General features: G+C 53.6%; 3 protein-coding genes across 3 annotated transcripts; 1 reads left to right on the top strand and 2 right to left on the bottom strand.

The window, feature by feature from the left end:
• Window positions 1-775: 775 nt before the first annotated feature.
• COCSUDRAFT_42048 (RNI-like protein) lies at window positions 776-3,632 on the top strand (the record flags this gene model as incomplete). Its single annotated transcript, XM_005647575.1, has 6 exons — window positions 776-778; window positions 1,005-1,831; window positions 2,120-2,309; window positions 2,588-2,771; window positions 3,083-3,213; window positions 3,513-3,632. The coding sequence occupies 6 exons, from the start codon at window positions 776-778 to the stop codon at window positions 3,630-3,632; spliced, it is 1,455 nt and encodes a 484-aa protein (XP_005647632.1).
• Window positions 3,633-5,652: 2,020 nt separating this feature from the next.
• COCSUDRAFT_66160 (FAD/NAD(P)-binding domain-containing protein) lies at window positions 5,653-10,209 on the bottom strand (the record flags this gene model as incomplete). Its single annotated transcript, XM_005647574.1, has 10 exons — window positions 5,653-5,745; window positions 6,152-6,344; window positions 6,743-6,981; window positions 7,389-7,557; window positions 7,872-8,038; window positions 8,268-8,474; window positions 8,819-8,959; window positions 9,281-9,520; window positions 9,963-10,058; window positions 10,180-10,209. The coding sequence occupies 10 exons, from the start codon at window positions 10,207-10,209 to the stop codon at window positions 5,653-5,655; spliced, it is 1,575 nt and encodes a 524-aa protein (XP_005647631.1).
• A 526-nt stretch (window positions 10,210-10,735) lies between these two features.
• COCSUDRAFT_63463 (hypothetical protein) lies at window positions 10,736-13,732 on the bottom strand (the record flags this gene model as incomplete). Its single annotated transcript, XM_005647573.1, has 8 exons — window positions 10,736-10,870; window positions 11,020-11,109; window positions 11,514-11,723; window positions 12,111-12,239; window positions 12,483-12,662; window positions 12,960-13,139; window positions 13,288-13,450; window positions 13,677-13,732. 8 exons carry the CDS (start codon window positions 13,730-13,732, stop codon window positions 10,736-10,738), a joined length of 1,143 nt encoding a protein of 380 aa, XP_005647630.1.
• Window positions 13,733-14,547: the final 815 nt, after the last annotated feature.

The following is a 14,547-nucleotide window of genomic DNA, read 5'->3' as shown; positions in this document are numbered from 1 at the left end:
CAGGGGCCTGATCCGCTTCCATCTAGCAGCAACCTCCCTAGTGCCTCCGGCATGCGTTTCCACTTTTTGGTGGAAAGCTCCATCCTCTTTCTCCTTCTCCTTCCCCCTGCTGGGGGAATCCCCTCTCAACATGATTCGGAATCAGATACGCAATAAAGTTCACGACCCTCCTTACCCTTCAGACGAGCTAGGTTTTGCCTCCTTGCTGCGTCGACCACGTCGCACGCGCTCCAAAAAAGAACGCGTTCCGAGGGGATGGCATCTAGCAAAGTGCGCTTTGCGCATTCAATGTCAACCCTCCCCACATCCTTCTTTCTCTTCAGACAGCCGTCTCGGGTGGTGGTACCCGAACTTCGCACCTGCAGGGTAGAGTGTGGGACCGGGTTCGGGGCCTGCCGTCATTTCATCGGCTTACGACCACACCGCGGCCGGTGCCCTCGTGCCCATTAGAGCCTGTGGTTGGGGCTACCAACCTCAGATCCGTAGTCATGGTACGCAGCAACGTTCTCTGCGTCACTGGGCTTGCTTCAAGGCCTTCACTGCGCCTATAATCCGTTCACACGTCTGCTGGCATCTTCCTGCTTCAGCAGATGGAGCTGCTCTTTTCCCTTTGCATCTGTGTTCAGTGAGGTGTTATGGTGCTTGCGAATGCCTCATAACGTACATGAAGCATGCGTGCCGTTGTGGTGCTTGCAAGTGCCTCGCGCAAGACTGTACTGCCTGGGCGGATAGAATTCAAGTGTTGCAGAAAGTGTCTTGAGCAGGTGTGCTAACGATGGTACGTTCCTGTAACAGGATACTGCTCAATACCTGCAGCCCTCAGCCTGTCCGCCCCTTGCCCAGATCAGCAAGGACCACTTGCTGCTTCAAGAGACCCAGGAGTCAGCAAAGCTCGTGGTGGGTGCTTCTGTACAATTGCTGCCTGGCCCTGACCTTTTTGAACACCTTCAACATGTCAACTCGGCTTCCAGGGATAGCCCATTAAGACCACGTCCGTGTTGCAGGACAACATCACGGCGTTGCGTACATCCTCCGTCGATGCACTGCTGCCATTCCCGCGGCCGCAGCAGGCGCACAGTGAGGGGGACCCGTCATCCAAGCCCTGCTCCCCGCCAGACTCCCCAGCGCACTTGACAATCCCCTTCCACCGCAGCGCCAAGACAGGCAAGGGCCGCTGCTTCGGGGTGTCCGAGGCCGAGCCCTCGCCCTCCGCCTCCTCCGACGTGGAGGAAGACACCGGCGCGCAATACCGGCAGCTGCGCGGCAAGTGCGCCAGCAGCTGCATCCTGCTGCTGCCCGGCACCTCTGTCACCTCCTCGCAGCCCTTGGGGCCGCTCCCATACACCGCCGCGCGCATGCAGGCCTGCCTGCAGCTTCTAGAACATGCGGCCTCAGCCAACGCAGAGCTGAGCAAGCCCGCAGAGCCGGCAACCGACAACACCAGCAGCCCACAGCCGCAGTCTGACAGCGCATGCAGGTCGGATTCGCAGCCGGTCGGCGCCAGTGCTGCGCTGGAAACGGCGATTGTACCGGCGCAGCACAAGGGAGGAGTTCTCTGTTGCGACGCCAGCAGCAAAGAGGAGGAAGAAAGAACGGCGTCGCCGTGGGCAGAGGTGCCAGACGACATTCTGCGCAGCGTGTGCGGGCACATGCCGCCGTCGTACGTGCGTGTGGTGCGGCTGGTCTGCCGTGGCTGGGCGGCGGCTGCCGGGCGGCTGATGCAGCGGCTCAAGCCGGAGGCCCTGGAGGGGCCGCGACTGGCGCAGCGCTTCCCGCACCTTTGCGCGCTCGACCTCTCCCACTGCCTCCACACCGTCACCTTCCACACCCAGTGCGCCCCCTGCCCTCCCCCACTAAAATCACTGTGTAGCATGCTGTTGATGCTAGGGTGCAAGATATGTCTGCAGACAACCAGCTCCCTAAGCCTTGATGGAGTCTACCATTCCTGTTCTCCTGCCTTGAAGACCATGAACTACTGGGTTCTGAGGGCGTTATTCATGCCAGAAATTTGCATTTTGGGATTCAGCACTTTGATGCGGGACACCAAAAGTGCTGAAGATCTTGATGAGTTGTATCGAAAGAGTCTTGTGCTGACAAGTTGCTGTGTGCGTGAGCGCAGGACGGCGCTGCAGCTGCGCTCCAACGTCACGGATGAGCTGGTGGGACAGCTGGCGCCGCTGACTAACCTGCGCGAGCTGAGCCTGCGCGGCTGCACCGGTCTCACCGGCGCGCCCGACTCCGGCTTTGCGCGCATCGCCGCGTTTGCCCGCCTGGAATGCCTCGACATCTCCAACTGCAAGCTGCTGCAGGTCCGCTTCTTGCTACATCATTGCCACATGCCTTGATATGGGAACCGTAATGCAGATTCCCTACACGCGTTTGTATGGAAGTACCCCCTCGCAGCCTGTGCTGAGCTTCACCCAAGCATTTCATCTTCATGCCTGCACAATGTTCCACGACTGGCAGAGGGATGTCCGCAATCTGTAGTGTACTCTGCTTCGAGATGCGTCTGCCACATGTGTGGTACAGAGGAAGTGCTTGTCTGATTTTTCCAATTGGTGTTGATGTTATGACACTGTTGGTGCAGGATGACGCCCTGAAGGTGGTGGGGCAGCTTCCGGGGCTGAGGCAGCTGCGCGCTGTGGGATGCACTGCGCTGACAGACGCTGCACTGCACAAACTGGCGGCTCTGCAGGACCTGGTTCAGCTGGATCTGGGCTGCAACGCTCTCATCACGGATGCTGGTATTGCTGCACTGGCGAACATGCAAGGTGTGCTCTCTGTCAGAATTGTTTCCTAATGCGCCCCTGCCATGCATGCGGCGCGAGATTGCCCCGCTACGAGGACATCTGGTTACTCATGACCAGAGGAATTCTAGGAGTGCGCATGTCTAAACCTTGCCTTGACCAGATCAAGATGGTCATGCGAGTTGGCAATGCTTGATCAACACATGAGCCCATTGAAGGCAAGCGGATGAGGAGAGGAGTGTGCGGATCAGCTTAGAGCAGCTTAGAGCTTGGTTTCCCTAGTCACGTGCTCAGCCCAAGCAGGTTGTGAAAGGAGTGTGTTGGTGGCGCTGCAGGGCTGGAGCAGGTGAATCTGGTGTCCCTGGCGCAAGTGACCAACGCAGGAGTCGCGGCCCTGGATGCGCTGCCCAACCTCAAGCGCATCACAGTCTCTAGATGCGCGCGCATCTGCGAGAGCGGCATGCAGGTGCGAACTCCGGCTCTTATCTTAGGGAAATTTGCTGCCTTCAAGCATCGCTCTGGATGAGAAGGTTCCTTGTTGGTCACATGACTGCTGGTCAATATACCCCAACTCGCTAGAACAGTGAGGGTATGCTAATTTAGGGATTGGTGATGCAGTGTCTGGGATGCACCTGACCAAGTGGGGTTCACCCTTACAGGGTCAATTTACCTCTCGGCTGCTGCTTGTTGCAGAAATTCATGGTACGGTAGGAATATGTGTCATTTGCAAGCGCGCTCAAACGTGTGCGGCATGGCTTTGTGCAGGAGCATTTTGCGGGGAAGCACCTGCGCGTGTCGATGTGTGGGACGCCGCTGCGCCGCAGCATGTGTGCCTGGATGTCATCTGTGCTGGCAGACCTGGACAACCTGCTCTTCGAGCGCTGAAATTCCTTCGTCAAGAGGGGTTTAAGGAGGGTCTGGGGTTTAAAGAGGGTCTGGTTTTAGGGCGAGAGTGCTAGGCGCGCGCTGATCCCCTTTTCAAGTGTTTTAGCCCTCTCCCTCTCAATATGAAGAGGGAGAGGGCTAAGGAAGCGCTGAATTCCCCCTCAAGAAATTGAGAGAGTCTGTACAGAGAGCAGGACTAGATGTGTGAGAATTCAAAATAAGTGATGGAAAAAAGCATGAGTCTGACCTCTCTTGGAGTGGTTGCGTGGCAATGGCAACTGCGACATCGGTGTGGCAAGATCTTCTCTTTTTCTGGTCTTTGAGTGAGCCCCTGCGGGCGTTGTGAGGTGGTACTTATGGCCCGAGTGATGCCAACATACCTTTTCAAGTGATGGCTGAGGATATAGACTGGAATGAACGAAGGGCGTTGTGCAGGGCCTGCCAAGAACTCACTAATCAAATGGGTTCCTTGAAAGCTTGTCTCTGCAGTTTTGGAAAGTGTTGCCTGGATGTAAGCAATCTTCACTTGTCCACGATGGGGATAACATGGTCTCAGATGGGGTTGGGTGTTTTCTGTGTGGCATGCTGCATGCTTAACATCTGCTCTGGTAGTTTTCGCTGGTGTCAACACCTTAGGTGAGCGAGTGCCAGCTTTCTTCTTCATTGTGCTGTATGGGAAGTAGTCGTGGACAGTGTTCCAATGTGAGGGGGGCAGGTTTCGGTGCAGTGCTGCCTCACCAACAATTGCCCTTATGAGCATATACTGCATATCTTTCCTTTGCCTACTTGACTGCTGTGGAGAAAATCTGCAATGGTGAGGTCCTTAGTCTGGGTGTTGCTATTTAGGAGCGCTGTTGGGAGGGTAGTGCACTTTCTGTCGGTGGGTTGCTGAACATCTGGCTGGTGTGCCCGTGCACATGCATGGGCTTTCGATGCGTGTCGTGCTGAGCTTGTGCTCTTGTGTGTGACTCAGTGCATGCTGCAATAATGAGCAGATTTTGCATTGATGCTGTAAGCGGATTTGGACAAGCACGCACGATGTCCATATAGACTCGAAGCACACCTTGACGAATGCATTTGGTGCCAGCATGGCTAGTTCAAGATTAGTGAGTTATTCAAGCATGCACGGGTGTGGCAAGATGCATTTGGCAGAGAGCTTCCCATTTCAAAAGGGTGGACCACTCTCAGTCACCACGCCTATATTTGGAGCCAAGTAAATTACATAATGCCTACAGCGCGTGCAAAAGAGCATTAGCGTAGGATACGATGGCTTTTAGGCTGCTTACACATCTCAAGGATCTACCTCTATACCCAAGCATTGAAAAAATTCCTCACAGCTCACCATATGCATATCTTGAGAGAGGTGATTGAGCTCAAACAATTGTTGTTACATCATTGTTTGCAACCTGCAGAAAAAAAATTGTACATCTTATGTTTGTCGATCCACGGTTCCCCTCCCGAGTTCATTTCAGGTTTCAAGTGCTGTCTGTGATTTTGGTGGTGACAGGCATTACTATTATTCCTGCATCAAGGCCTATACAATCTCAATATTGCATCAATGCAGGCCGGAGACGGACAGAAGAGAGCGCGATTATCCCTTGAGGTCCTTAACACTATCGCAAGCAGTACTGCTGTTTTTTTTTCATGCGAACACAAACTCGATGGGACCACGGCACACATTCTAAGGAGACCATCACTATTCTTTCTGCCTTGACAGCTTGGACACAAGAAAATTTACTGCTGCTAGGAGCTCACAAAGACTGCCCTGACTGGTGGACTAATGCAATGGCAGAATCATCCAAAAGCCTGCTGAAAACCCCTCTGCAGCCCAGGAAACCTCCCAGGGCCATGCCAAAGTAGTGCTTGTCAAATACGATGGATCAACTAGTAATTGTCTGGACCAGGGTCGGCAAGTAAAGGAACTCCATCGCGGAGAAAGAATCCCTTTTTTGCCTAGCAACGCACTTGTATGGGGAGATTAAAATTTCTGGTTGATTGAAGCTGTGGGCTGGTGCTGGCCTCAGGTGTGGCTTGACAGGAAGGTGGGGGCGCTGTAGGTGAGCTCGGTGTTCTTCTTGGCGTTGACAATGTTGGGGTGGTTGAGCGTCAGCTCCTGCAGGAATACCAGACCAGCATGCTGTTCACCATCTTGTATATGGGACAAGTTTTACCACAATAACAGCTAGAATGAAACACGGGTATTCCTGATCGCAAGTCTCACAAACATGTGCAACGAGGACCTCAACCTCCTAAATAGTACACTCAAGTCACACAAAATGTATCTTCAAGTGGATCTGAGGTACAAGTTGCACACAAACAACAAGATATGATCTTGCGTAAGGGTAAGAGAACTTCAGGAGAATCTTAGGAAACACTGGTGGGTGATTGCTTGCAGATGACTTCAATGCAACTGCAAGCATTCCTAACAAGATTGTGAATTTTTTCATTTGTCTGCAGCACTCATCAAACACTGCGCCAGGGGCGTATGATGAGAACTTTGGCAAGGGAGGTGCGGGTACCTTGGCGCCGAAGAGGACGTTGTCTGCGGCCTCCACGCCGAGCATGAGGGAGTGGTCCTGATTGCCCACCTCGTACTTGTAGCTGCCAAATCGGCCGCGGCTCCAGATTCCGCTGTCCCGCAGCCACGGCAGCGCCTGAGCCACCGCTCCGTCCCGCTCCAGGCTAGGCGTCGGATACCCGTGCTCCAGCCGCCTGTCACCGCGCAATCCCAACATCTCTCGATTGCTTGCTGAAACGATGCAAGCCCCGACATCTCTGGATCACTTGCCAACACCATGCAACCCCAACAGCTCTCAATTACTTGCTGAAACAATGCACCCCCCAACATCTCTCAATTCCCGCCTGAGACCATGCAATGCGAAATTGACTTTATCCCCTGCTGCACAACTGCGTGGCGAATCACAATCTTCATAGTCGCCCACATCCTATCCTAACCAGGAGTGGTCTGATACTCAAGTCCACATTCATAATTAGGTCACTATACGCAGAGAGTTACTATTCAAATATTCTAGGTAAGCCAGCAACTCCTGGTGTCCGCTGTATTTATCGTAGTCTATGAGGAGGCAGACAGAGCTGGCACCGCAAATCACAAGGGAAGAGGTGCTGTGGCGCGCCTGTGATAGAGGGACACGATCTGGTCCTCCGCGCTGATGAGCTTGGTGGCCAGGGCGCCGGCCACGCACTCGCGCACCACTCCTGCCCACGAGCCGCCGGCAAAGCTCTCAGTGGCGTTGTTGACCGGCTTGAGCTCGCTCTCGCTCACCTCGAACATCAGCGACCAGTAGGGACCCTCCTGCGCCTCCTCGCCCTGTGTCTCCGTCCCATCCCCCTGCCCAATTGAAAATACTTGTTAAGGACCTTGACCTCAAACCAGGTCAACACGTCTCAATGACCTTGACCTCACTACAGGTCAAGGAAGGCTATGCCTGTTGACTTGCTGGTTGTCACATAGAGACTCAAGAGAAAGGCGATAACCTTCTGGACAATGCAGGAACATACTGTACACTGTGCTTAGAGGGCTCTTGTCAAGGGAATTGGCTGTCAGAATGCAGTCCAACATGCGGCAAAACTCAAGACAGGGCACAGTGCAATATGAGGACAAGGCTGGAGTTCCTCGTGGAAAGCCACACTAGGCAAGGCAAGACAAGCTCTGGCAAGACATACTGGCATGTGTGGATTATGTGGGGACAGAACCTTTCTCTGAGAAGGCTCGCAGGGGGCAGAGGAGGCGCGCACCAGGCAGAGGGTGGGGAGGCGGGTGTCGGGGGCGGGGCAATTCTTAGGGGCGTAGTGGGAGAAGACGGTGGTGCGGTAGAAGGGGCAGTTGTCCTCGGGGAAGTACAGCCAGCACTTGAGGCCGTGCGGGCAGCTGCCGCGGATCCCAAGCCCGATGATGTGCGACGAGCTGTACGCAAGGAACACCCCCCAATAATTCACAAGTCGTATCAAGCACCCAGAAGCTTTACTGTCCCCTAGATCCTCCATTAAATGTTGGGCAATGAGAGCCTCCATCACGACACCTAGCAAACCCAATGTCATGCTGATGCTGAACTCACCCACTGTGCACATGTTGCATCTGAGCCTCAACGAAGATGCCCTGCAGTAGAGCACCTTTGCCACCAGCAGCACCAGATCTCCATGGACACTCGCGTAAATGTCGCAGCACCTTGTAAAATAATTTGCTTCAAGGCGTGTTAACAACAGAAATGGTGGCCGGACCTGTGCGAGAGGGTGTCGGCCCACTTGGGCTGCCCCAGCCAGCGAAGGGTGATGTCCAGGGGGATGGTCGAGATGAGCGCGTCATACTGGATGCTCTGCCCATTGGCCAGCTTCGCCACCTTGGCCTCCTTGTCCAGGCTCACAACCGCGTAGCCTTCGCCGTACCTCTGCGCTCACAACCATGCATGAACTCAGATCTAATTGATGCCAGACAGCCTGATACCTACATATGTAGGCCATGTGTCTCTGGACGAGAGTGTGCTGTGCCTAGCATGTCTTCTCTTCATTCCATACGCACATTTGACAGTGACAGCCAACGATACATTGAGTGCGATACACTAATTGCACACGTTAGTGACAGGGTGCTGGCGGCACATGCCGGCACCACGCGCGCACCTGCTTGTCCTTGGGCAGCAGGCGAGCGACGGCCTTCCAGATGGCGCCAGTGCCGCCCTCGAGGGGGAACCTGAAGACGGCGTTGGGCCCCCAGCCGGCGTCCTCCTTGCCCTGGATGACTGATGTGATTGCACGCGTCGCGTCGACCGTCGCCACCCGCTCGCCCAGCCACTCGCACTGCATCGCCGTCGTCGGGTACGCCCACACCTGGCAGCCATGGAACGCCTCAATCAGTGCCAGCAAATGCCAAAATTTCACGGCATGCCGGTGTCAACCGGGTGTTATCGCAGGACTCCAATTGGCGAGCACAAAGAAGCTGAGATCTGGATGAATCTAGCAGCTAATCTAAGCAGTACCCTGGCGAGAGGCCATGCATTTGTGTTGCCGAAGCAACAGCAATCAAAATGCAGCTGCAGCATTTCATCAAGTTGTATCTCTGGGACAAAGTAGCCAGCCAGCAGATCACACACTTCTCAAGGCATGCGTTAGGCGAGGAATGGCCGTGATGCAAGTGGTCAACTCATTTCATGCATGCGGTTGCAAGAGCACACCTTGAAGTTGTAGGGGCGCATGAAGAGGTCGGCGATGCCGGTGCCCATGACGCGCAGGATCCACTCGTCAAAGTCCTTGGGCTTGCCCTGCGCCACCGCGTTGGCCACCTTCGCCTCCGCCACACCCACTAAACACCGTATCTGCACCCACCAATTAAACTCCATTCGTCACTTTGCACGAACAGAGAGGATTTATTTGCAAGATTGTCTCGTTGACTGCCGTTGCAAATGTGAAAGACAAGGTCGAGCAATTTTTATATCCTCCTGGAACTCCTCACATCTCTGCCACCCCTGAACTCCTCGTCTAAAACAGGGCAAAGACATAGGCAGCACAGAAACATCATTGCAGCACTAGAGCGTGCTGCAAGGACAGGACATGTGTCCATTTGATGAACGCAGATCACTGAGACGAACAGACTGGCTGGTAGGTCAGGATGGGCAGGTTGAGAAAGGGAAACCTACCTGGTCTTCCTGGGGGAGGGCGCTGATATTGTTCTGGAAGGGGTAGGCGACCCAGCGGTCCTTGATCCACACATAGCTGACGCGTTGCAGCGTGTTCCAGAATTCTTCCCCAGAGCCCACAGCTGTGTCCAGCAGCTCGTCAAAGTACTGGTAGTGGCTGAAGATCACGTGGCCGCCCATGTCGAACAGGAAGCCCTCTGGGGTCTCGTCGGTGCATGCTAGCCCTCCAGCCTCATCTGCCTGTGACACAGACACAACCTAAATAAACAGTGTGACTCACCATCTGACTGCTCTACAGAATGCGCAGCTGCATGCACTGACAAAGAAGGCTAATTGATGCATGAAGATGCACCAGAAAACACTTTCACCATCCTGCCTGCTGCAGATTTGAGGCGTCTCAATACATGCAATTTTAGGACCAATGGCTTGGTACACATCAAGATGGGTCCCACAAATAACCTTACATACTGAATTCCCAAATCCCAACCTCCTCTATGAGGCATTAAAGAAATGAACATCAATATCTGCAAGTTCAAGCAACCCAAAAAGTATTCGCTGCACAGATCCTGACGGTCTCGCCCAGGTTGGATTATTCCAGGCCATCCTGTCGACCGACATGATTCGATGATGGTATCTTGATGGTACAGGAAGATGGAAGACCTACAATAGGAGTGAAATTTACCTGGTCGATCAGCAGCCAGTCCCGCAGGCCATGCTGATGAAGGCGAGTTGCTGCTCCAAGACCAGTTGGCCCAGCCCCCACCACCAACACACCCACCTGCAAGGCTTTCAACACTTTACAAACAATTTTGCAGTCTCAAAGATATCAGTAGGTGCGAACTGGAATCTATCAGAGATGCACCAGGCAAGCACTCTACAGAGGGATTGGTGGACAGTACCTTCTCTGATGTTCGAGCTGCAGGACACATGATCCTGTCTCTCGTCAAACAATTGAGAATCAACCGCGCGACTTACGCGCCTGAACAGCGAAGATGCCGATGCTCGAAGAATGTGAGGGGTGATGCCCCAGTTCGTTTCATGCATGGGCTGATCACCTGCCAGCTACCTCACCCACTGCATGCCATGTGGAAGTGGACGATCCCAGAATGGAGTCCAAGGTAAGGTGGACCACCCTGGTGGAGCCAGACTGCTGAAGCTGCAGGAATGCCTTGTGATGATGGCATGTGGCTGGACAGCTCATGCTGATCAGAATTGCTGAGTGTGGGGCTAAAGAAACAGCTGCGCAGCTGCTGTACATTGTATTGCTTTCTTGCAGCCGCTGCAGAAATAGGCGGCCTGATTCTTACAACTGCAGATGCAGGTCAAGCATTGCCATCACTTCAGGATCCGTCAGCAGTCACCGTTCGCTTGGTCATTCACAAAACCATTTAAAATTCTCAAGCTCGCCGAAAGCGGCCAATCATCATGATGACCATAATCAAAATGCTGCGAGTGCTACCGGCGGTCCTTGTACATGGCCGTTGAGGGCAGGAAGGAGAGAGCCTCGCGCATGACGCGCAGCTCCTTGGGGTTGCCCTGAGTGAGCATGAAGCTCTTGATGAGCTCCACATGATCCTGAGCACAGAGGCCCTGCAGGACACCCTTAATGCCCTTCAGTACTGGAACTTCAGCAGGAGACACCAAAAAGTAATGCCGAGCAAAACACGCTGTAATTGATCAAGCAGGCAGTAGAGCAGGATTAGTGTGATGACTAACAGTGAAGAGGCTCTACTGCGCACCACAGCATCGTAGTACGCCAGCAGGTTTGCCCACTCCTCAGGAGAAAACCGGTAGACTTCTGTGGGTGAGACCCAGGGCTGCAGGGGAACCTGCACACCACACAGCATGTGCCTCAGCTCACCGCTCACTTGAGCACATTAGTTCTGACTTCCAGCGCATGAAGATCGCTTGGTAATATGGAGAAACAAAGCTCTCAGCCAGTTGATGGCAGGCAACACAGCAGCTGCTAAAGCAGCAGTTGTGTCTGCTCCCACATGCAGGTCGATACTGGCGCATTCACAGGGCAGAAGAATGCACGCATGCAACCAGCAGTTTGCTCTCCCTTCAATAAGACCCACAGTTTCGACATGTTGCTGCAGCCGATCACTCTGTCCCTTCCAGTCATTCTAAGATGTGAATTCCTTGAGGGCAATAGTCTGTCTGAGGGTGCTACACAAAAGATACAGTGTGCAGCAAAACAGTGTCTGAAGCAAGGAAGAGGAAGGGGGCTCACAGGCGTACGGCGGCTGATACGGTCGTGGCGCGCGAGGGCGCCGATGCAGACGCCCTTGAGCGGCGCGGTGTGCTCCAGCACGCGCAGACCGGCTGCCAGCCGCAGCTCGCCCGCGCCCAGCATGCGCCGCTTGTGCTCGCCCACCGATTGGCCGTAGTCGCTCGGCGCGTACAGCGCGTTGTAACGGTCCACCGCAAGCATCACGGGCACCTGTGTGACACCAGAAGTAAGGAAAGCTTCACCTTTTTCTTCCCCAATAGCAAGTACTGCTCCACCTCTTATGATAAAATACATACATTCAGGATGGCCAGCATCACAGGCACTCGCGCCACGGCAGCTCTGTGGCAGCAGGACATGTCAGCAAGGCATTCATTCAATAGAAATGGCACACGCTGTTGAGCACGTGAGTCCACATCAATCTATGCCTGTGTCCTGTAGATGCTTCCACCAACATGCAGCATCCCTGCACCTGGGTTCCAGACAAAATGTCTATGCTGATCAGTACCTTGCGTGTTGAAAGCTCCAGGGGAAGAGGCAATGGCGGCTTAGGATCTGCTACAGTATAAGGGACTTGCAGGTGATGACAGTGCGGCTCACCCCCGACTGCGCTTTGAGGGCATCAATGACGTCCAGCACGGCCGTAACGGGCGCGGCAGCGCCAGTGGCTTCCAGGCCAGCTTCCGCCAGCTCCGCGATCGAGCAGCTGCCATCCACGCTGCGCAGGCCCTGCAGCACAAGGTTCTTCTCCTCAAGATTTGATAAGAAGCCATCATGGCTGCAAAAAGATATGCTGACATTATTCGGCTTTGGCCCAAAATAGGAATTTAAAGAGGGTGTTGGAGTTCAAATACAGCGAATTGTAGGATGTCCCTTATAATGGGTAGTTCTCTCGGGAGCCAGATGTTGGACAAAAATGGGACAGCACCGAGTGGCCAAAATGCCACAAAATTTTACGATTTATGTGTACACAGCCACACTGGCTTCAAGAAGACAGCGAGAAGACCATGCCTGCAGCGTGTCCCGGTGCGCGGCCAGCAGGTTATGCAGGATGTACTTGGCGCTCTCGGGTGTGTCCCAGGCGTCCGCGTCCTTGTTATACGCGTAGGTACCTCCTGCCGTCAGCACCTCTGCATTCGGCACGTACAGCGCCTGCGCATGGCAAACACCCTGTTAAAATCCCCATTTTATTAGCCTAAAATCGCGCTTCCCTGAGACTGTGTCACCCCCTAGACCCTCTTTGGTGCCTGAAGTTGACCTGAGCCGCAGCATGCAAACACATGATGTTCATAGCAGGTGTGCGTGAAGACAGTACTGGCACAAGTATGGCACACTCGATGACCTGCTGAGATCTTGTGCATGTAACTCGCTGAAATTATGTGCACATTGCAGGGCTAGGGCATTTGATGCAGGGATTCAGGGGTGGGTCCCGATAGGGAGAGGACGCACCACCCAGCCGGAGAGGCGAGCCCAGTGCACAAGCGCTGCCACAGCAATGCTCTTCCCAGAGCTGGGCATGCCGTCCAGCATCCAGTGGCTAACCTTCTGCTCCTCTATAAGCCACTGCTTGATGAAGTGGATAATGGGGCGGTACATGATGAACTGCTGCCCGCTTGCTGCATACTCATCCTGCCAAGATGGAAGAAAACCGCTCTTAGCATCTGTGGCCATTCCATCTCATTAGGATGCCACATGAGACGAGCAAATGAGCATAAGTATTATTGTGGGCAAATGTTTTGATTCTTATTATGATCATAAAGAAGAGGCTAATCCTTACTATGAGCCCGCTGCAGCCGCTCTTGGGCAGCATGCTCAAGTTGGGCGCTTTGCTGTGCTCAGGGAATGCTTCTGGGAGGCTCTCTGGTGGGAGTGGAAAGTAGGTGAATAGATCTTCCACGCTCATGCTCGCAATATCTTTTTCAGCCTGTATCAATGGTCCCCTGCGGTGCACAACACATGCACTTCTTCAGCCAAGCCAAACAGCGCCTTTTCATGCTGCATGCATGTGCTTGACATAGCATACACTTCCCCTTGCGAATCTATGGCATTCAAAGCTTGGATTGCCACATGGTGGATGAAGCTTACAGAAACCATTACCTTTCCGCCTCTGCGAGCTCTTCAGCTAGCACGTCCAATTCAGTTTCTTTCTCTTCACTCGATGCATACCCGGCCTCTGCTCCAAGCAGAGACTCACTTCCATCTGTAGACGGCTGCGATGCCATCTTCTCTGACCATCTCTCCCGCCTCTCTCTATTCTTAGATCTATTTTCGTCTCGGTGCCGCTTCTTGGCCAAGAGCGTAGCGCTCTTCTCAGCAGCACTGCAGCAGCCAAGCTCAGACAACCTGGCCTCCGTGAAGATGACGTGCATCACGAAAGGACGAAATCGCAGTGTCACTTCGTGCTCTATGGACATTGACATAAGTGCATCCTCACCTGGGCTCAGGGCCTGAATTGGACTGCCCGTCTGTCTTCTGCCCCCCCTCGGGAGAACTGATAATGGAAGAAGATGTAAAGGAGCGGTGCCCGGCATGGATTGCGCTGGGTGTGTGGAGATCACGGACTGTGTCGCCAAGAGTGCAAGCTCCTGATGTTGAGGGCTCACCAGATGTCCTTGTGCTTGCCCTGCTGCTCTGTGACAATGATGGGCACTCAAGAGCAAACCAACGAATCCTGAACAAATCCACATATTTATGTCATCGAGAGGGAAATGTATCTCTATTGGACGGGAGACTTGCATTTTATTGTCTCCAGATCGTTCAGTAGCAGCCAGTACAATACGAATCCATCACAATACGTTCATCGTGAAGCAGATGCACAAAAAAATATTGTAATATGTATAGAATTGATAAGTTTCGTGCCTGGAAAGGACAGTTCTTTGCAACGCAGTCCTGCCGGCCATTGAGAAAACCCACTTTCGATCCTGGCACCAATCAAGGACACTTCTGGCGCTTTATCTGCTTTTGCATGCTCAATATATCAGTATATGGTGTTTACGACTGCCAAAACAATTTGTTCAGACTATTTTCTCAAAGTTGG

Source organism: Coccomyxa subellipsoidea (assembly GCF_000258705.1).
Source record: "Coccomyxa subellipsoidea C-169, whole genome shotgun sequence".
NCBI lineage: Eukaryota > Viridiplantae > Chlorophyta > Trebouxiophyceae > Coccomyxaceae > Coccomyxa > Coccomyxa subellipsoidea.
Note: the sequence above shows the minus strand (reverse complement) of the source record. Positions and strands in the feature narration are given on the sequence as shown.